Genomic DNA, 19,431 nt, shown 5'->3' with positions numbered 1-19,431 from the left:
GCATATTTTAGTTGCTGTTTGAATTTAAATTGGCAAATATTTAACTCTTTCCCCGCCAGCGTTTTGATTTTATGCTGTTGAATATTGGTGATCGCGTTATTTTACATATGCATCGACTTACATAATTATGATATTACTTGTTTTTGCTTCTTCCTCGCATGCGCTTTGATCAAGAGATTCATATATATATATATATATATATATATATATATATATATATATATATATATATATATATATTTGTATATATACAGTGGAGAAAAGAATTGTTTGATCCCCTGATGATTTTGTAAGTTTGCCCACTTACAAAGAAATGAAGGGTCAATAATCTTTATGGTAGGTTTATTTTAATGAATAGAGACAGAATATCTACCAAAAAAATCCAGAAAAAACACATTATTTATAAGTTATACATTTATTTGCATTTCAGTGAGTGAAATAAGTATTTGATCCCCTAGCAAAACCTCATTTAGTACTTGGTGGAGAATCCCTTGTTGGCAAGCACAGAGGCAAGACGTTTCTTGTAGTTGGTCACCAGGTTTGCAACTCAGGAGGGATTTTGGTCCATTCCTTTTTACAGATCCTCTTTAAATCCTTAAAGTGTGTGTGTCAGGTTAAATTTTTTTTTTAGATATATTGAATAAGGGTTAGATGTCTGAGTGAAAATGTAATTAGCATTAAAATTATTACTGTAACTGCCTTGCAATAAGATTTATAGCCATTTCTGTCAAGATCATATTTTTAAAACAAGGGCTGAGCTGTGACGTCATACAAGGGAGTCGCGCCAACAAAGTTCTATTGAAGTATGGAGAGTTTTGAGTCTGAGGAGATCCAAAATCCCCCTCAAACCTATACGATGGCCCACAGCCATACAATTTTGAGCCTCCCAGGCGGGAGACAGATGAGGAGCCAAACAGAAATGTAAATAATTCATATCGAAGAAACATAAATATCTGGTGTGAAGAAGAACCAGTGGAGAGTTGGTCAGGTGTCTGGTAGTATAGGCATAACTTAGCGGTTGAACGGTACATGTATTCGTATTGAACCGAAACGGTACGGGCGTCACGGTTCGGTGCTTGAATATACACGGAGAATACACGGTATGAAAATAAATAAAACTCGCGTGCAAATTAATTCATGCGGAACTAACGTTGGCTTACTGTTATACGCGGGTTATTTAGGGATACCTAATCTGTAGCTCCGCCTTAGCTCTGAAGCTCCGTGGCTATGAACAGCCTGCGGTGTCAAGATTGCAATGCTGGAATATGTTGGTGTGTGTGTGTGTGAGAGAGAGAGAGAGAGAGAGAGAGGGGGGGGGGGGGGGGCGATCGACTGCTTCAGTAGCACCGTAGGCACCGCATCAGCTACCAGTCTCGGTTTTAAATCCCATTTTATAACTCATGAGATCTCCAACCGCGTAGTCCTTCTCAGTGAAATGGGCGCTGCAAATGACCGAAGTCTTGGATACCGAAGCAGCACTGAAGTCAGCGCATTTGGTCCGAACAAAGTTGACCCAGGCACGGAACACAGTGGACTCTGTGACCGGTTTTAACGGTGTTTTTGCACACAGCACAAACGCAGTAATTCACCATCGTGAAAATACGCCTGCGTATACTAACTACCTAACTTAAATAACTAACTAAATAACTAAATAAATGTCCTAATCACTAATTCTCTCGCTCTATCACTCGTGCAATTATCAACACAGCTCAGCGAGCTGGGGAGACGTCTCCCTGTTATGACGTCAAACGATTCGTTTAGGGGGATGGGCAGTTTTAAGTGAGGACTGAAAATAACGAACTTTTTCATCTTATATTCTGCCTTTAGGTATCGAATAACATACAAAACAATACATCAACTTGTGAAACGTGTATTTCCCCTCACTATTTTGTGTCAATCATAATTAAAAATTTAACCTGACATACACACTTTAAGGTTTCTTGGCTGTCATTTTGCAACTCAAAGTTTCAGCTCCTTCCACAGATTTTCTATAGGATTAAGGTGTGGAGACTGGCTAGGCCACTAGTCCAAGACCTTAATGTGCTTCTTCTTGAGCCACTCGGTTGCCATGGCGGTATGTTTTGGGTCATTGTCATGCTGGAAGACCCATCCATGACCTATCTTCAGTGTTCTGGCTGAGGGAAGGAGGTTCTCGTACAAGATTTGACAGTACATGGGATGGCCCTGTCTGCCAGCTCCTCAATACGGTGAAGTCGTGCTGTACCCTTAGCAATGAAACAGCCCAAAGGCATAATGTTTACCTCCGTGCTTGACTGTAGGGATGGTGTTCTTGGGGTCATAGTCAGCATTTCTCTTCATCCAAACACAATGAGTTGAGTTGATGCCAAAGAGCTCAATTTTGGTTTCACCTGACCACAGCACTTCCTCCCAAACATCCTCGGAATCATTTAAATGTTCATTGACATACTTCATTTGGCCTTGCGGGTGCTGCAGGTTTTCAATCCATTGCGGTGTAGTGTGTTACCAATGGTTTGTTTGGTGACTGTGGTCCTAACTGCCTTGAGATCATTAACAAGCTCCTCCCATGTAGCTTTGGGCTGACCCCTCACCCTTCTCATGATCATACTTACTCCATGAGGCCAGATCTTGCATGGAGCTCCAGACTGAGGGCGATTGATGGTTATTTTGTATTTCTTCCACCTCCGAATAATGGCACGAACAGTTGTCTCCTCCTCGCCAAGCTTCTTTCTGATGGTCTTGTAGTCCATTCCAGCCTTGTGCAGGTCTAAAATCTAGTCTCTGATGTCCTTTGACAGATCTTTGGTCTTGCCCATGGTGGCATGGCTTTTGTACAACTACAATACAGTGTGTATACAGTATATATATATGACCCTGGACCACATGGATCAATTTTTTGAAATTTAGATTTATACGTCACCTGAACGCTGAATAAATAAGCTTTTCATTGGTGTATGGTTTGTTAGGATATGACAATATTTGGCAGAGATACAACTATTTGAAAAATAGTGCCACAAAATCTAAACATTGAAAAAAATCGCCTTTAAAGTTGTCCATTTATGTTTGCGATTGTGCTGCATTTACTCACAAAAAAATAAATGTTTTATATATTTACGGTAGGAAATTTACTAAATATCTTCATGAAACAATAATTTTGACCCACTAAATGTATTGTTGGCTAATGCCACAAATATACCCCTGCGACTTATGACTGGTTTTGTGATCCAGGGTCACATATACATATATATATATATATATATCATACACTTCAGTTGTGACTCTCTGTGGAACACGGCTGATCCATTTAGCCTCATTTAGTTTCTGCACCTTCTCTCTTTTCTTCACTCTATCTCAGACAGCAGAGATCGATAACTGGTGAAGAGTTTAATGTCTCTTGGTAAAGGAGACAATCACATGGAACAAATAGACTGTCCCAGCTGCACAATTACACAAAGCAAGTGTGACGACAGTTGTCAATCATGGGAGTTCTGTAGGCGTGTGTGAATGAAAGGGAAAGTTTATAAAGAGGAGTAGAGCTTTGACAGGTTAGCCTCTTTTTTCTTCTTCATTGGTGGCTATTTAAGACACATACGTCTTCAACATGAGAAAGATTAAACTGTGAAAACCTTTAACAACATTTATGTTCTTTTCCATTGTGTTGCTGTGTGTGGGTGTTTGTATGCAAGTATATTGCATGAACGTCTCAGTTACTATTGAAACCTCCGTTCCCTGATGGAGGAAACAAGACGTTGTGTCGAGACTGACAATTGGGGTCCCTGGTTCCGGTTTGAACGGCAAGATGTGAAGATGTGTTTGGCTGGTCTCTGTATATATTTAATTAAAGACAAACACATTCGCAACCAGATCAAGTTGATTTCAAATAATTAAAAGAGGAGAGACTGTTCCAATTTTGAGGGTAATTGAATATGCACTGCATGCAGCAAACCAGATAAGATGGCGTAGAGTGTGACAGTGGATGGATATAGACAAAAAAGCAAAGGTCCAGGCCACAGAGATAAAGGTCTGTGCTTGTGCTTGATGGCCTCCATCTGCATTTTTACTGTAGAGAACTGCTGTGCAAGGTCCTCTCCAGTGTCATCGAAAAGACCACCTTGAGAGATGGGAGCGTCAAGAAAGTGTACTTTCTCTTCATCCCACATCTCTGCAAGGTTGAGCCACAGGTGACGCTCCTGGACCACGAATGTGGAGATCGCGTGACCTTCGTAGCTCGTAAGGCACAGTCGATCGCTTAGCAAAGTTCCTGCATCACCTCTTGGTCGATACTGTACCTCATGCAGATCTTCCAGTGAAAACTTGTATAACTGGTCCTACTCGAGCCGCTCCGAGCAGGATTCGAACCGGGGTCTTCGCCGTGGAAGGCGGGTGTGCTAAAAAGGACGCTAAAGACAGCAGCTTCTGGCGTCAGTAACTACTGCTCTTCTTGAGATCAGGGGAGTGAGGTTTACATGCACAGCTCTTACTGGCCTACGTTTTTGCAGGATGGCCATCACATGCAAGGCGGAGGCGGCCTGACCAACGGCATTGTGAACCCTCGCCACCAGAGATGAGGTAAACTTACATGCCCTGGACAGAAGGGCACGGGCAGAAATGCATCTTTAAAAAGATGCAATCCGCCGTGCAGCTTTTTTAGAGGAAAATTGCCTCTTTTATCTGCCACCGAAACACCCAGGGGAACTCCCTGCGCTTATCTGTGCGTTGTATGCACGTTGTATTGTACGCAGAAGTGATATTAGTATTATTTAAAGGGGTCATGACATGTTTTTTTTTATTTGATTATTATGTTCCCTTAGGTGCAATTATAGTATTACTATAGTTTTTTTTACAAAAAACTTTTAAAATGTAGTGATTTATGACCTTTTCCCACCCTGTTTCTCATCCTCTGATTCAAAGTCTGTTTTGGGGGTGTTTCCCCTTTAAGAGTTCAGTGTTAACGCCCACAGTTATGATTGGCTAACGTCAGTGCCTATGCATCAATTATTAACGCCCCCAGCCAGAACATTTGCGGATTCGGCGTATTTAAAAAGTAGTTTAAAGTTTTAAATACATTACTTACAGTTTGCGTCGTCGTTGTTGAGCCCAGAATAGTCGGCACGGACTTATCTTTGAGCAACAGTTTTCTAGCAAAGCCAGCATCATTTTGGGATTTGTTCTCAAAACAGTCATCCTTCAAATGTGTAGAACAAACGCTTAAACTAACACTGCCGTGACTGAGACGTCCGCAAAAAATAAAGTGCATCCATTTATCCCTGACGTCTGGATCTTTCTGTATCAGTGTTTGTCCACAGCCAGGAATAGCACATCTGCGGCATCGTAATTTCCCTGTACACAGACCCACTCGCTGTCCGTCGACTGAACACTTGTGAGGCGCGCAGCGCGCGGGCGCGACAATGATACTGTCACAGAGCTGCCCTCTGTTCTCCTTGTTAACCCTTGCTAAAAACACATGCACACATACTTGGGTTTTTAAAAGACACTTTATTTACCTTGATGTACCAGCGAAGGGAGAGATGGATTACACCCACACCCACACAAACATGCACCTACAACAAGACTGTTGTGTCTCAGACTGGCCACCTGAGCACGCATGCATGGTGGCGGCCATCTGGATTTTAGTAAAAGACCGGAATGGACTTCTGTTGTGCTTTTTGTACCTGTGCTGTGTTGCATCATGGGAGTGGGAGATACCAAGTATGGTGTGTAAGGGGTGGAATTGTTCTGAAGTTATTTATATATAATTATTGTTGATTGATATAATTATATTTATACTTTTTATAATTATGGTTGAACTGAAGTTTGTGCTGTGTTATTTAAATTTGTGTGTTGAAGGGAATTGGGTTATATGATCTTTAATACATGTTTATGGTATTTAATACATCCCCATTTTATGATTGAGAAATGGTTGTACCCATGTGTATAAATGCTCATCTGAGGAAGTGGACAGGGAGTCTAAGACTGGTGGTAGTGAGTGCAGTATCTGCTGAGTACTCTGATTGAATTGTGATACCTGATCCAAGGTGATTGTTTTGGTACATTGAAGTCTTTTTATTTATTTATTTTTTCCTTTTTGATGTTTCATGTTTTGGCACCTGTGAGCACCTTGCACTTTCCTGGCTTGGGAGAATAAACTGAAAACTGGCATTTAACGTCCTCCATGTGTTGATTTGAAGAACTCTAGATGGTATCCCTAGTTGCTCTTTGACAAGTGGTGTCAGAAGTGGGATCGTTATGCCACCCAAGACCAGACAAGACCGAGGTGTGGGTTCAGATGAACAGTTGGGATTAAATCTGGAGCTGCCCAGTTCTACGGAGTTACCACTAGCAACAGCTGCTGCCGGTGGGGATGAGGCAATAACTACTCCTGCAGCGGGCCCAACAGAGGGAACGGTGTCAGAACTGGCTGGCCTGGTTAAAATTCTCCTGCAGTCCCAGGCCGCCCGTGATGATCGAATGGAGCAAGTAATGGTGAAGCAAGACCAGCGTTGGCGAAATATGCAGCACCAATTCCAGCAAATTCAGCACCAGGTTTTAGAGATCCAGGCTGGAGGAGACCAAAGGGGAAGTCAGCACACGTCTACAAGCCCAGTGCCAACAGGAGAAGGTACATCATCAGGAAGTATTGAGCCAAGATTACATCCCTTGACAAGAGATGATGACATTGAGCAGTTCTTAACCACCTTTGAAAGGATGGCCACTGCATGCAGATGGCCTAAAGCCAATTGGGCAATAAGACTGGTTCCCCTGTTAACGGGAAAGGCACGTGGTGCCTATGTAGCCATGGATGGGAATGATGCTGAGGATTATGATAAAGTCAAGGAGGCCATACTTATAAAATATGAGATTAATGCAGAGATCTACCGGCAAAGGTTTCGCTCCTCAGAGATTCTGCCAGACGAGAACCCCCGTGAGCTTTATGTGCGCTTGAAAGATCTCTTCTCGAAATGGGTGAAGCCAGAGACCTGTACTATTCAGCAGTTGTCAGAACTTATTATCTTGGAGCAATTTATGCGCATGATAAGCCCTGATATGGCAGTTTGGATTAAGGAGCATGATCCAGCCACGGCAGAAGAAGCAGCAAAGCTTGCAGAGACGTACCTAGCTGCACGCCGGGATGCCCAGCGCCGCTTTGGAGGTCGGAGTCAAAGATGGCCAAGTAAGTCTGGGGGTGAGGGTGGTTATGCCCAAGGTAAAGTGAGTGTTGTTGGCAAGCAAGGGGATAGAACTAACCAGCAGGAAGTTAGGTGCTACTATTGTGGGGAGATAGGACACACTAAGCCCTGTTGTCCATCCAGGAAGGTTAAGCATTCGGCTTTCTGTTATGTTCCTCGCCCCTACCTGCCACATACGTCATCTCATGAGTCTGTGCAGACACGCCCCACAGACATATTGACTCCGGTACTTGTGAATGGTCAGTCTGCTAAGGCTTTAGTGGATACGGGTAGCACTCAGACTCTAGTACATGATAGCTTGGTTCCGGAAGATGAATATATTTCCCAGAATTCCATTAAAGTTTGCTGTGTGCATGGAGAAGTTAGGGAGTATCCGACGGCAGAGATTTACTTAACAGTGCAGGGGCAGACTTTTTTGTTGCGGGTGGCCGTTGCGTCCCAGTTACCTCATGAAGTAGTCCTAGGGCAAGATCTTCCCATTCTCTGTGATTTGGTCCCCCAAGTTCAGCCCTGTTATGCCGTAACCCGAGCCCAGAGTGCTACAGCCGACTTTAATGAGTTGCCTTTTGCTGATGTTGACTTTGAGGTGACCGGTGAGAAAAGACGCAAATCTAAAAAGGAAAGGCGTACACGTAAGTTTGAGGGTAGTGTGAAAGGGCAGGTTGTGGAGCTGCCTGTGCCAGAAGGCCCTCTTAATATAACAATCCCTGAGGACATAGCTGAAATGCAGAGAAGTGATCCTACTTTGCAGGACTGGTTTCAGAAGGTGTCTGAAGTAGATGGTGTTAGAAAGGCTGTTGGATCTTGCTTGATGGAGGAAAAGTACATAGTGAAAAAAGGTATACTCTATCAGGTGAAAGGGGAGGTTGAAGCATTGGTTGTTCCGGAATCGATGCGCCATACAGTTATGACTCTGGGGCACGCTGTTCCGTGGTCAGGACACTTAGGCAAGCATAAGACGTTAGCAAGGGTTGCAAGCCGGTTCAGTTGGCCAAAGATATATACGGATGTAACGGAGTTCATTCGTACCTGTACAGAATGTCAGATGACATCTGGAAGGAGGGTTGCACCTGCACATTTGTTACCATTGCCAGTCATTGATACACCATTTAGTCGACTGGGGATGGATATAGTGGGGCCCCTGGAAAGAAGTAAGAATGGGAATCGGTACATTTTAGTACTCTGTGATTATGCCACCAAGTACCCAGAAGCCTTCCCCCTTAGAAACATCAAAGCTAGACAGGTAGCTAACTGTCTTGTACAGCTGTTTTCCAGAGTGGGGATTCCTCATGAAATCTTAACAGATCAGGGTACTAATTTTATGTCCTTGCTGTTAAAACAGGTGTACCAACTGTTGGGAATTAGGGCCATTAAGACCACACCTTACCACCCCCAGACTGACGGGTTGGTTGAACGCTTCAACTAAACCCTCAAAAGCATGCTGCGCAAGTTTGTTTCCAAGTCAGGGTCCGACTGGGACCAATGGTTACCTTATCTGTTGTTTGCTTACAGAGAGGTACCGCAAGCTTCCACAGGTTTCTCCCCATTTGAACTGTTATATGGCCGGCAGGTGAGAGGTCCTTTGGACCTGCTTAAAGAGCAGTGGGAGGGACCCAAGGATGGTACGTGCAGTGTGGTCCAATACGTGGTCCAAATGAGAGAGCGTCTGGAAGAGATGACATCATTGGCCCAGGAGAACATGAGAAAATCCCAGCAAACTCAGAAAGTTTGGTATGATAAGAGGGCAAGGGAGAGATCGTTTGAGGCTGGCCAAAATGTGCTGTTGCTGCTACCCACCAATGAGAATAAGTTGCTAGCTAAGTGGCATGGACCCTATGAGGTTGTGCGGAAAACTGGTCGAGTCACCTACGAGATCTCAATGCCAGAGCGGGGGAAGAAAAAGCAAAACTTTCATATTAATTTGTTGAAAGAGTTCCACCCCAGGAAGGAGACCGGAGCTGCACAACTTTTTGTTCGTGTGGTCGGGGAGGAAGAGGAACCAACAGAGCAGTATTTCCCAACCAGCTGCACTCAACAAGCGGTAGATATATCCCATCTAGAGCAACCTCAAAGAGACCAGGTAAAGCAGCTGTTGGATCCCAGGCTGTTTCAGGAGAAACCTGGGTGTACTAACCTGGTGCTACATGATGTCATCCTTAGGGAGGCAACTCCAGCCCGCCAGAAGAGTTACCGGATCCCTGAACGCCTGGTGACAGTGCTTAAGGATGAACTAGACATTATGCTCTCCATGGGTGTGATTGAATCATCCCTTAGTGAGTGGTGTAGCCCCATTGTTCTAGTCCCCAAAAAGGATGGCACCCTTAGATTTTGCATTGACTTCAGACAACTTAACAGTCTGTCTAAGGTAGATCCTTATCCGATGCCAAGAATTGATGAGTTGGTGGAAAGACTGGGCAGAGCCAAATACCTATCAACGGTGGACTTATGTAAGGGGTACTGGCAGGTCCCTTTAACTGCCAGAGCCAAGGAACTGACCGCTTTTAAAACCCCGTTTGGGCTATTCCAGTTCAAGGTTATGCCATTCGGCCTGCAGGGGGCGCCAGCGACTTTCCAACGTTTAATGGACCAGATCCTGCAAGGCACCAGGGAGTTTGCTGCAGCATATCTGGACGATGTGGTCATCTTTAGTGAGACCTGGGAAGAACACTGTCAACATCTGCGGCAAGTCCTGGGGAGAATTAAGGCAGCCGGTCTTACCATCAACCCAAAGAAGGGTACAATAGCCAAAAGAGAGATCAGCTACTTGGGATTTTTGATTGGAGGAGGACTCATTCGCCCACAGCAGGAGAAGATAGAGGCCATCCGAAGTTACCAACCCCCCACAACTAAGAAACAGGTGAGATCTTTCCTGGGCTTGGTGGGATGGTATCGCAGGTTTATACCTAACTTTTCTGCCAGGGCCTCTGTGCTTACAGATCTCACTAGAGCCACAGCTCCCAACAAGGTGGTCTGGACGGAGCAGGGTGAGCGAGCTTTCCAGGACTTACGAGAGGCAGTATGTGGAGAGTCGGTTCTGCTCAGCCCAGATTTCCAGAAACCGTTCATCCTGCAGACGGATGCCTCTGGAGTTGGACTGGGGGCGGTGTTACTGCTGGAAGTGGACGGAGATCGCAGACCAGTGGTCTTCTTGAGTCGTAAACTCTTCCCTCGAGAAACACGTTATTCAACAGTGGAGCAGGAATGCTTGGCCATTAAATGGGCCACGGATTCACTTCGGTACTACCTACTGGGGAGACCCTTTGTGTTAGAAACCGACCATCGAGCTCTGCAATGGTTGGAACGCATGAAAGACTCTAATGCCCGGATTACGAGATGGTCTCTTTCTCTCCAGCCCTACCAGTTCACCGTGAAATACTGCCCGGGAGCCAGGAACAAGGTGGCTGACTTTTTGTCCCGTATCCCAGAGGAGGTAAATACTAAAACGGACTTTTCAACCCCAGTTCTTGGAGGGGTGGAGATTTGACACTCGGGACGACAGTGGTCGTCTGCAGAAGGGGGAAGAAGTGTCACAGAGCTGCCCTCTGTTCTCCTTGTTAACCCTTGCTAAAAACACATGCACACATACTTGGGTTTTTAAAAGACACTTTATTTACCTTGATGTACCAGCGAAGGGAGAGATGGATTACACCCACACCCACACAAACATGCACCTACAACAAGACTGTTGTGTCTCAGACTGGCCACCTGAGCACGCATGCATGGTGGCGGCCATCTGGATTTTAGTAAAAGACCGGAATGGACTTCTGTTGTGCTTTTTGTACCTGTGCTGTGTTGCATCATGGGAGTGGGAGATACCAAGTATGGTGTGTAAGGGGTGGAATTGTTCTGAAGTTATTTATATATAATTATTGTTGATTGATATAATTATATTTATACTTTTTATAATTATGGTTGAACTGAAGTTTGTGCTGTGTTATTTAAATTTGTGTGTTGAAGGGAATTGGGTTATATGATCTTTAATACATGTTTATGGTATTTAATACATCCCCATTTTATGATTGAGAAATGGTTGTACCCATGTGTATAAATGCTCATCTGAGGAAGTGGACAGGGAGTCTAAGACTGGTGGTAGTGAGTGCAGTATCTGCTGAGTACTCTGATTGAATTGTGATACCTGATCCAAGGTGATTGTTTTGGTACATTGAAGTCTTTTTATTTATTTTTTTTTTTCTTTTTGATGTTTCATGTTTTGGCACCTGTGAGCACCTTGCACTTTCCTGGCTTGGGAGAATAAACTGAAAACTGGCATTTAACGTCCTCCATGTGTTGATTTGAAGAACTCTAGATGGTATCCCTAGTTGCTCTTTGACAGATACGAAATGAGCGTAGTTGTCTTGCGCTTTAAGCGTAGTTGTCTTGTGCTGGAGGCGGTCATTATGCAAACGCTGGTACGTCACTTCGTACCGTGACGTCACTTCTTACCATGGATCCAGAACGAGCTGTATTTAGAGCTTGATTAAATAAATGATTCGTTTATAATGGGGAGGACGTCTTAAGCTATGAAACTTGCAGGACGTTTTAATGGTACAAAGACCTCTTATATACCAAAAGATCAAGGCAAATTTGGCCCCTTTAAATCATTCTGCAACCATACTTTGTTATTCATGAGTTTACGCGTTGCAATTCTACATCATGCACAGAGACCTCAGATACAGTAAGTACAGACTGTTGTTTTGTCCATTCTGAAAGGGATGTTAATTAAAATGTCTATTTGGATTGAATGTTGTGGCTTATACAGGACTTCAGGCTTCAGAGTGCGCTTTGAGCATTGGTAAGGACCATATTTCATGAAGGGTCCTCGTGAGGGACAGTGTCAAAGACAAAAAAGCACTTACTTTCACCCACACCCACAGTGTCATAATGATATCAGTACTTTTTCATAAATGAACAGTAAGGTTATTGTTTCTCAGTTTTTGCAAGTTGGCCATCATGACATTTCGAATGGATGAAAAAGCATTAATGCTACTGCCTGGCCAAACAAATAAAATATCAATGTATTTAAATATTTAAATATCTTGAGCTTGTGTTAACAACATGCCTTATTTAAGACATTTAACCAAAAACATAAAAAATAAAAATAAAAACAGATTTTTGGAGGATGGATCCGCAAGTGCTAAAATGGTAATTGGTTTCCAGGTTTTGGCCTACAAAAATACATCATCCCTGCGGCGTTCTATTGCACCCTTTAAATGTTCATTAACTATCAGAATAATTATTCAACAGCCCTGTGTTAGAATACATTTTTATATAAATTAAGACAATCATTTGATTCATTTGGATTGATGCACACAGATTAATCGACAAATATAAATTAATTAAGAAAATGTAAATTTTTTCTACAACCTCTTAAAGTCACACTATGTATTTTTTCGCCACTAGACGTTGTTTATTCAAAACAAAGGCGTAGTTTTTTCAGGCAGAAATGATATCCATGGATGACCGGTAATGTGGTAAAGATTTATTAACGTTCCGAAAGCCGTTGGAGTGGAACGAGGCCGCCGGAGCGATTGCTAATGAGAGGGCAGTGGAGCTTTTATTATGCCGCAGACGCCGCTTCCGCTTCTTCCGGTCATGCGTATGTGGGGTAACGCAGCAGCTGGTTTATCATATTAGAAACATTTGAGTGTGAAAATAAGTTGTTATAATGCTACTCTGTGCATTCGCTCTGTGGCTATATGAGACACTTGTTACACACTGCAGTGAGCTAGATCGATATTAGAAATGGTAAATATGGTACTCGCGGTAAATCAAGAAAACGACATTTAAGCAAAAAGACTAACTGTGTTGAGCTGTATAGCAATGATTAGTTTTCTGTCGATGAATATATCCAAGCAGTTGCTCAACTGTCTAATTAAATGAATAATATATTAAAGCATCTTTGGTGTGCACAATAAAAAATTTAAATAAAACTAGAAATCGCGGGTAACGGAGGTATGATGTCATTATACGACAATACACAATGTTTGTGTCCTGGTTAAAACTGCTTGTTTCTCTGGGTTTAAACATTCTTAGAAACATTTGGGATAATGCAAGTACACAAATCAACAACATATATAACATTGTTCTAGTGGTTTTTGAAAAATTGATTAAATCTTACACAGTGTGCCTTTAAACCCTCACATATACGTGTCCCTGTGTCTGTCTCTTTCTCAGGTAGGAAAGATACGCAAGACAGCAGCGCGAAAACGCGAATACCATGTTTTGTTCATGGTTATCACCACCGTGGTGTGTTATCTTTTGTGCTGGATGCCATATGGTGTCGTGGCCATGATGGCTACATTTGGCCAGCCAGGAATCATCTCACCCGTGGCCAGCGTGGTTCCCTCTCTCCTCGCCAAGAGCAGCACAGTCATCAACCCGCTAATATACATCCTGATGAACAAACAGGTAAGAGCACAAACTAAATCATATACATTTCATACACAGTAACTACTAGGGCTTTAATGCATGTATAAATCTTCTCAGAAGTTTTTTTTTGCTGCAATTACGAAAAAGCTGCTTGTTTTCAAACTTTTTTTTTATTAAGTTGGCATTAAATGGAAGTTAAATTAAAGCAGTTTTGATTAAAGATTACGAGGGTACATGAATTTAAATACGATGATGATGAACACGGATAAATCACACTACATAAAAACCAAGAAAATAAGAAATAAAATAAGAAAACCATAAAAAATAAGAATTGTCAATTTGATTTCATGGTGACTTTAAAAGAAACTGAGTATTCATATATAAAATTAATTAACCATGATACATTTTGTGATTGATTGCTGAAGTTTCACTGAATGTTCTTCAATAAAATCGGTGAAGAGATTCAGTTCCCCCCTCCCCCCATATTTCAATAATAATTTGTTTTAATAGATTAATAATAATGAATTTTTTAAATGCTCAAATCATCCTATTTGAGAACCATTGCTTTAGCAAATAATTGAAAGAATAAAGAAAATTATAATATATTATAATATAATTATAAAATATATTACAAATATTTTTTTTTTTCTGTCAAATCTGGATAGATTTACAAAAACAACCAGAAGAGGGACAAGGAATTGACAAGTAGCACACACAATATTTTACTGGGTCAAGGAAAGGTCAAGCTTTTATTATAGAATTAATGGTCAAAAGAACACACACTCATATAGTGGTTTAAAAATGAGCTCAATGACAAATGTGTATTAACATATGTAGAAATAAACATTATAAAACATCCTATGGCTTTTGAAAGTGAACTGGCCTGTAATAGACAATTGCAGATATTTACAGTCTAAAGATCAATACTTTCACAGATATAACATATAGTAGTAGCAGGGAAGAAAAATAATATATAAGGCTGTGTGGTTACAGAAAGAAACAAAAAAGATAGAAAGTACGATACAGAAAGGACATTTATAAAAAGGAAGGGTACAGAAGAAAGACAAATCAATTAAATTAAGGAAAGTTGGCACATATACACAGCACCACAGATACAGTACCATTCAAACATTCTCACACACAAACTCAGGAAAACCGCACATTATCCTCAGAATCGTACTGTGCACATCTAGGAGACAACATTGAAGTTTGCCAGTCAAATCACCTGCATTTCCTCTTTTCAGTAATAAAGATCAGAAGCTCAAAACAGAGCTAAACCTAGAGACCCAGCTCATATTTCCCATTACAGGCTAAATCCTAACATTAAGGTATTTACCATGAATACTAACAAGCCCCGCTTTGTCACATGCTCTGTGCACTGTATTGTACACCCCAACCCCCCCCTCCCCGAAAGTAGTCATATCACCCAATGACATGAAAAACCAAACAATTTACAGAAAACACTTCAAATAATACTCTTAAAACGGCCGTATCTCCAGGTCACATGGTCTCTTCTCGGCGAGAGACAGACAGAGTTCATGCCGCTAAAACACCTTGTTAAAGGATTAGGAAAAGACATTCACAGAGGAAGGACATACGACTCTGCCTCGGATCGCAGGATGCTTAAAGACTGAAGAGAAAGTAGAAGGCAGAGTTTTAGTCCCTCTATAAGGTCATATGACCATTTGGCCATCATGTAGAAGAAGAAAAAAAATGGTCTGGGAGAGCCTTGGCCAAACGATTAACGTATACCATTCTCCAAAAGTTTGGGGTCAGTGTAATAAAAAAAAAAAACGCATTTTCTATTCCACGGTGCTACTTTTTCATTGTTTTTATATGAGAAACACGCTAGTTGGACGCGTTTGACCGCTGCACTCGCGTCTTTTGCAGTCTCCATTCAAAAAATGCTGTGCTCAAGTTAAAAGTTCCATTGAACAAAAGAAGAAAAAAAAAACCCTGCCCTCAAAATTGATCAAAAGTGACCAGTAAAGACATTTATAATGTCGCGAAATATTTTTTATTTCAAATAAATACTGTTATTTCACGTAATCATGAAAAACAATATCTTGATTTCCACAAAAATCAAAACTGATTTCAACATTGATAAGAATGCCTGCTAAAAAAAAAAAATTCAAACAACTTTTTTTTAATTGTACAAATAATTCACAATATTACTGCTTTTACTTTATATTTTATCAAGTAAATTCCGACTTGAGCATAAGCGACATCTGACTGACCCCAAACTTTGAAACTAAAAGCATACATGCTCTCCTCCCAGTCATTTCCAGTCCTCTCCACTACCCTTCCAATAAAAAGTGGCGAAAAGGCCCCAAAAAAACCCACATTTAATTATCTGTCCGTCACAGACTGGAGGTGAGTGTGATGTCACACATCATGCCCGACAACCACGGCCGGCTCCAAAAATGAGTCATATAGAGATGATAACACACTGCAGGTTCACAGGCTCTAAACCTGCCATGGAATTTTACAGTAAACCTATTTTAGTATTCAACAGTAAAAAAAAAAAAAAGTCACTCTTCAGTATCTCTAAATCTACAATCCCCCAACATGGGGAAACAGGACAGAGTAAAGGTCAAATATTTGCTTTACAACCTCAGCCTACCGTAGGACTAGAAGGAAGATGAAGTATTTCACCCTGGTGAGAGTATCGTGAGCTCCTGAGTGAAATCACCGATTACTAGTTTACTTCTACAATATACAACAGCGATTAAAACAGACGTTAGCTCTCCTCACCGGATCTACAGAAAAAAATCAGTTCTGTTTTAATTCGAATGGCACACATTGAAACAATGCACACGAGTAAATAACAAACCTTCAAGTTTTACCTTCTGTAGAAAAGTCGCACCACAAAGTGAATCGCTTCAAATCAACAACTGTACATGTAAGAGAAGACAACGCAAAGATGCTCTGGTAAGTCATTCGCTTTTAAAGAAGACTCCGGCGGGAGTCTCCTGATTCTAGGGGCTACAAGACATTAAAAACCTTAACATTTAATATCACCACCACACATGTTATATTGCCAGCAGCCTTAAAGTCCCAGGTTAGATTTACAGAGCTGCGATGAGTCCATAGTACAAGCAATCGAATCCTGATTCAACAACGGTAACTCTATTTTCTGTAAACCACCTGTCTTGACACTTTTTCAAAGCATGAAACCACTAGAAGAGACTCAAAATGAACCGCGGTCACATTCAAAAACTCCTTTAGTCGATTTGTACAATAACAGGTAAATGTCTGTAAAGTACTCTAAAAACTATTGATTCATTTGCCGCGGTTCAGCGAGACGTCCGGGAAGAGCAAAACATTCTCAAAGAGGCTTGTGAATGTGGCACAATGTATATTACATCAGAAAACAACACCGAATTTAGAAAAAAACCCTAAAAAAAACAATCACGTTATGGCGAGAAGCTTTAGATCTGTCTATGTTAGAAAGAAAAAAACTACGGACAGATCGATAAAGCTCAGTTTTAGTCAGAATAAATCTAGCCTTAGTGAATGCTTGCTTTCGACAGTGTGGCTTTCAGTGTCTGTGACTGCTAATACTTCCAACCCAGTGAAAAACAGAGTTTCAATTAAAAATAATTTAAAAACGACTTCTTTTTTTTTTTTAATGGCTTTCAACACCAAGAAAATCCACAGATCTTAAACAAAAAGCTTTTCTCACGACACGTCTATTGCTGTTCTCGCATCTTTTATTTAAGCATAGGCTCAGGAAATGCATTTTTGAGTTGAACTACAGCAGAAGGTTTTTGCCCCGCAGAAATACTCTAGATAACACTGTCCGTTTTAAAGCTGGCTCGGCCGTGTCCTGCGTCGGTCTGCAGAGCTCTTCTGCTTTACAAAGTCTGTTATTGCGTCTTTTTGTTCAGGGCTCACAGTGAACGTTCTTGAAACCGGGGAGCGTGACCTTGCCTTTCCGTTTGAGGTCTTCCTCTGATCCGACGTTCATGCGCTGGATGAGCATCTTCTCGTAGAGCAGGGGGTGATACGCTCCCAAAGTGCAGGCGGCGTCAAAGTAGCGCTCGTGGTAGTGGCACAGATCCGTCTTCCGTAGCGAAGGAATGTATTCGTACACGTGGACCTCTTCGCATAAGGACATCATCAGTAGGATGCCTGAAACACACACAGAACTAGATGTTAACAAAGCAAGCCCACACACAGCCACATGAGCTTAGGGTTGAGGGCAAGAGAAACCGGAAACATGCTGCGACTTCAATGCGTAAGTGACTTATGTAATGCTATTAACGTCAAGCACGATAAACATGCGCAACTCGTGCCAGACGAGAGCAGTAGTGAGCACAAGCTTCTAGCACATCTCTACCAGTAGTTTATTATAATAAATGTTTATAATGAATGGTGCAATCATTTATAGTCTTTCCTGTTTGGTTCTGGAGTTACATTTAAATTTGTTGCGGAAATGATGGGAACTAGTTGTGATTTTTTTTTACATGTGTAGTGTTCATAATATGTGAAGTTTTTATTTTATTTTTATTTACCGTTTCTTTACATCATTACTGGATGAAATAATACAATTGTGACATACACAGATGCAACTTATCTGTGACTTTTTTGTTTCTCTCAGCAATGCAAATTTTGATGGTGCAACTTTTTTTCTGGAAAATAAACTGCAATATCAGAGCGAACATGTGGTCTAATTCAACAGCGAATGACTCATAGCCACAATGGAAAACCCATATAGGTCAATCACTAATTCACAAACTCAAACTGTGACAACCCATTTACTAAAATCAATAATATTTCTATAGAAGCTTGTTTTCGCCACAGAACAAAAAAATAAAGCGTAACTCACCAAAATGCAACCAATGGTCTTTTTGTGAATCTACCCGAGTCAAACTTTCATGTAAAAGCAGAATTAGGATGGAAACGCCACTTTTAAGATTGACCGTATTTTTAGTTTTCGGTCAAATTGCCTTTTGAATGGGAGTGCTAGGGGCACTACTATGATAGCATCAAAATCACTATTTTTAAAACACCAAGAATGCGCGACACAACATGAAGATTTGCTCTAAGTATCACCATCATTCGGAGATCGACTATTTTTGACTGACAAAATGCCGGCGGCCGGAAACAACAACAGCTACAGTGAGTTGTTCAAAACCTTTCTTTTTAGTAAACTCTGTGTACACAAGCAATGTTCTCAATGCTCGAGTTCATGTGTAGAGCCCCTGGTGATACTTCAAGCACAGTTTCATGTTGTGTCGAGCCGCCTTAGTGTTTTAAAAATAGCGGTTTTGATGCTATCATACTGTAGTAGTGCCCTTAGCACTCCCATTCAAAAGGCAATTTGACCGAAAACGAAAATAGGGTCTAGGGCTGCACTATATCGAATTTATCGAAATATCGCAAATGTATATATCGCAATATGCATATCGCAACAGCTTGCAATAAATGGGGTCATGAACAAAAGACATATTTTTTTAGCTTTAATAAGTATCAGGATATATTTAATGAAAACTAAGCAATGTTTTATTTTATATTTTATGATTCAGTATCTTTTATTAAATAAATCTAATGTAGGATAACCTGAAAACCTGGTTTACACTGATGTTAAAATAACACTTCTTATGCTACAGTAAAACCTTGATGTTCACTTTCAGAAGTTATAAGGATGTTTTCTTGTCATAAAAAGAATGTGAAACACATGTAGGTTATATAATTTTAAATATATTTTAAAGATAATTTAAGTTTATTTTACACACTTTAAGCATTATCGTATCGCATATTGAATATCGCATTATTTAAGGAGTTATCGCATATCGCATTTTTCTTCAATATCGCACAGCCCTAATAGGGTCAATCTTAAAAGTGGCATTTCCATCATAATTATGCTTTTACATGAAAGTCTGACTCGGGT

At 41.2% G+C, this 19,431-nt stretch overlaps 2 protein-coding genes across 6 annotated transcripts in view; one reads left to right on the top strand and one right to left on the bottom strand.

The window, feature by feature from the left end:
• The window catches only part of tmtops2b (teleost multiple tissue opsin 2b), an 80,869-nt gene that overhangs the window by 39,362 nt on the left and 22,076 nt on the right, over positions 1-19,431 (top strand). For all 3 annotated transcript variants that reach the window (XR_013798371.1, XR_013798372.1, XM_079618999.1), the window contains exon 3: positions 13,341-13,574. Coding sequence is in view for 1 of the 3 variants with exons in the window: in XM_079618999.1 (XP_079475125.1) it covers positions 13,341-13,574 (234 nt within the window). In the remaining 2 variants the exon portion in view is untranslated. The remainder of the gene's footprint in view (positions 1-13,340; positions 13,575-19,431) is intronic.
• Positions 14,239-19,431, bottom strand: part of st6gal2a (ST6 beta-galactosamide alpha-2,6-sialyltranferase 2a) — a 77,823-nt gene continuing 72,630 nt past the window's right edge. For all 3 annotated transcript variants that reach the window (XM_079618996.1, XM_079618997.1, XM_079618998.1), the window contains exon 6: positions 14,239-17,669. In XM_079618996.1, coding sequence (XP_079475122.1) covers positions 17,422-17,669 — 248 coding nt within the window. In that variant the 3' untranslated portion in view covers positions 14,239-17,421. The remainder of the gene's footprint in view (positions 17,670-19,431) is intronic.

Source organism: Phoxinus phoxinus, assembly GCF_949152265.1.
Source record: "Phoxinus phoxinus genome assembly, chromosome: 7".
NCBI lineage: Eukaryota > Metazoa > Chordata > Actinopteri > Cypriniformes > Leuciscidae > Phoxinus > Phoxinus phoxinus.
The sequence above is the reverse complement of the archived record's forward strand: the minus strand, read 5'-3'. Positions and strand labels throughout refer to the sequence as shown.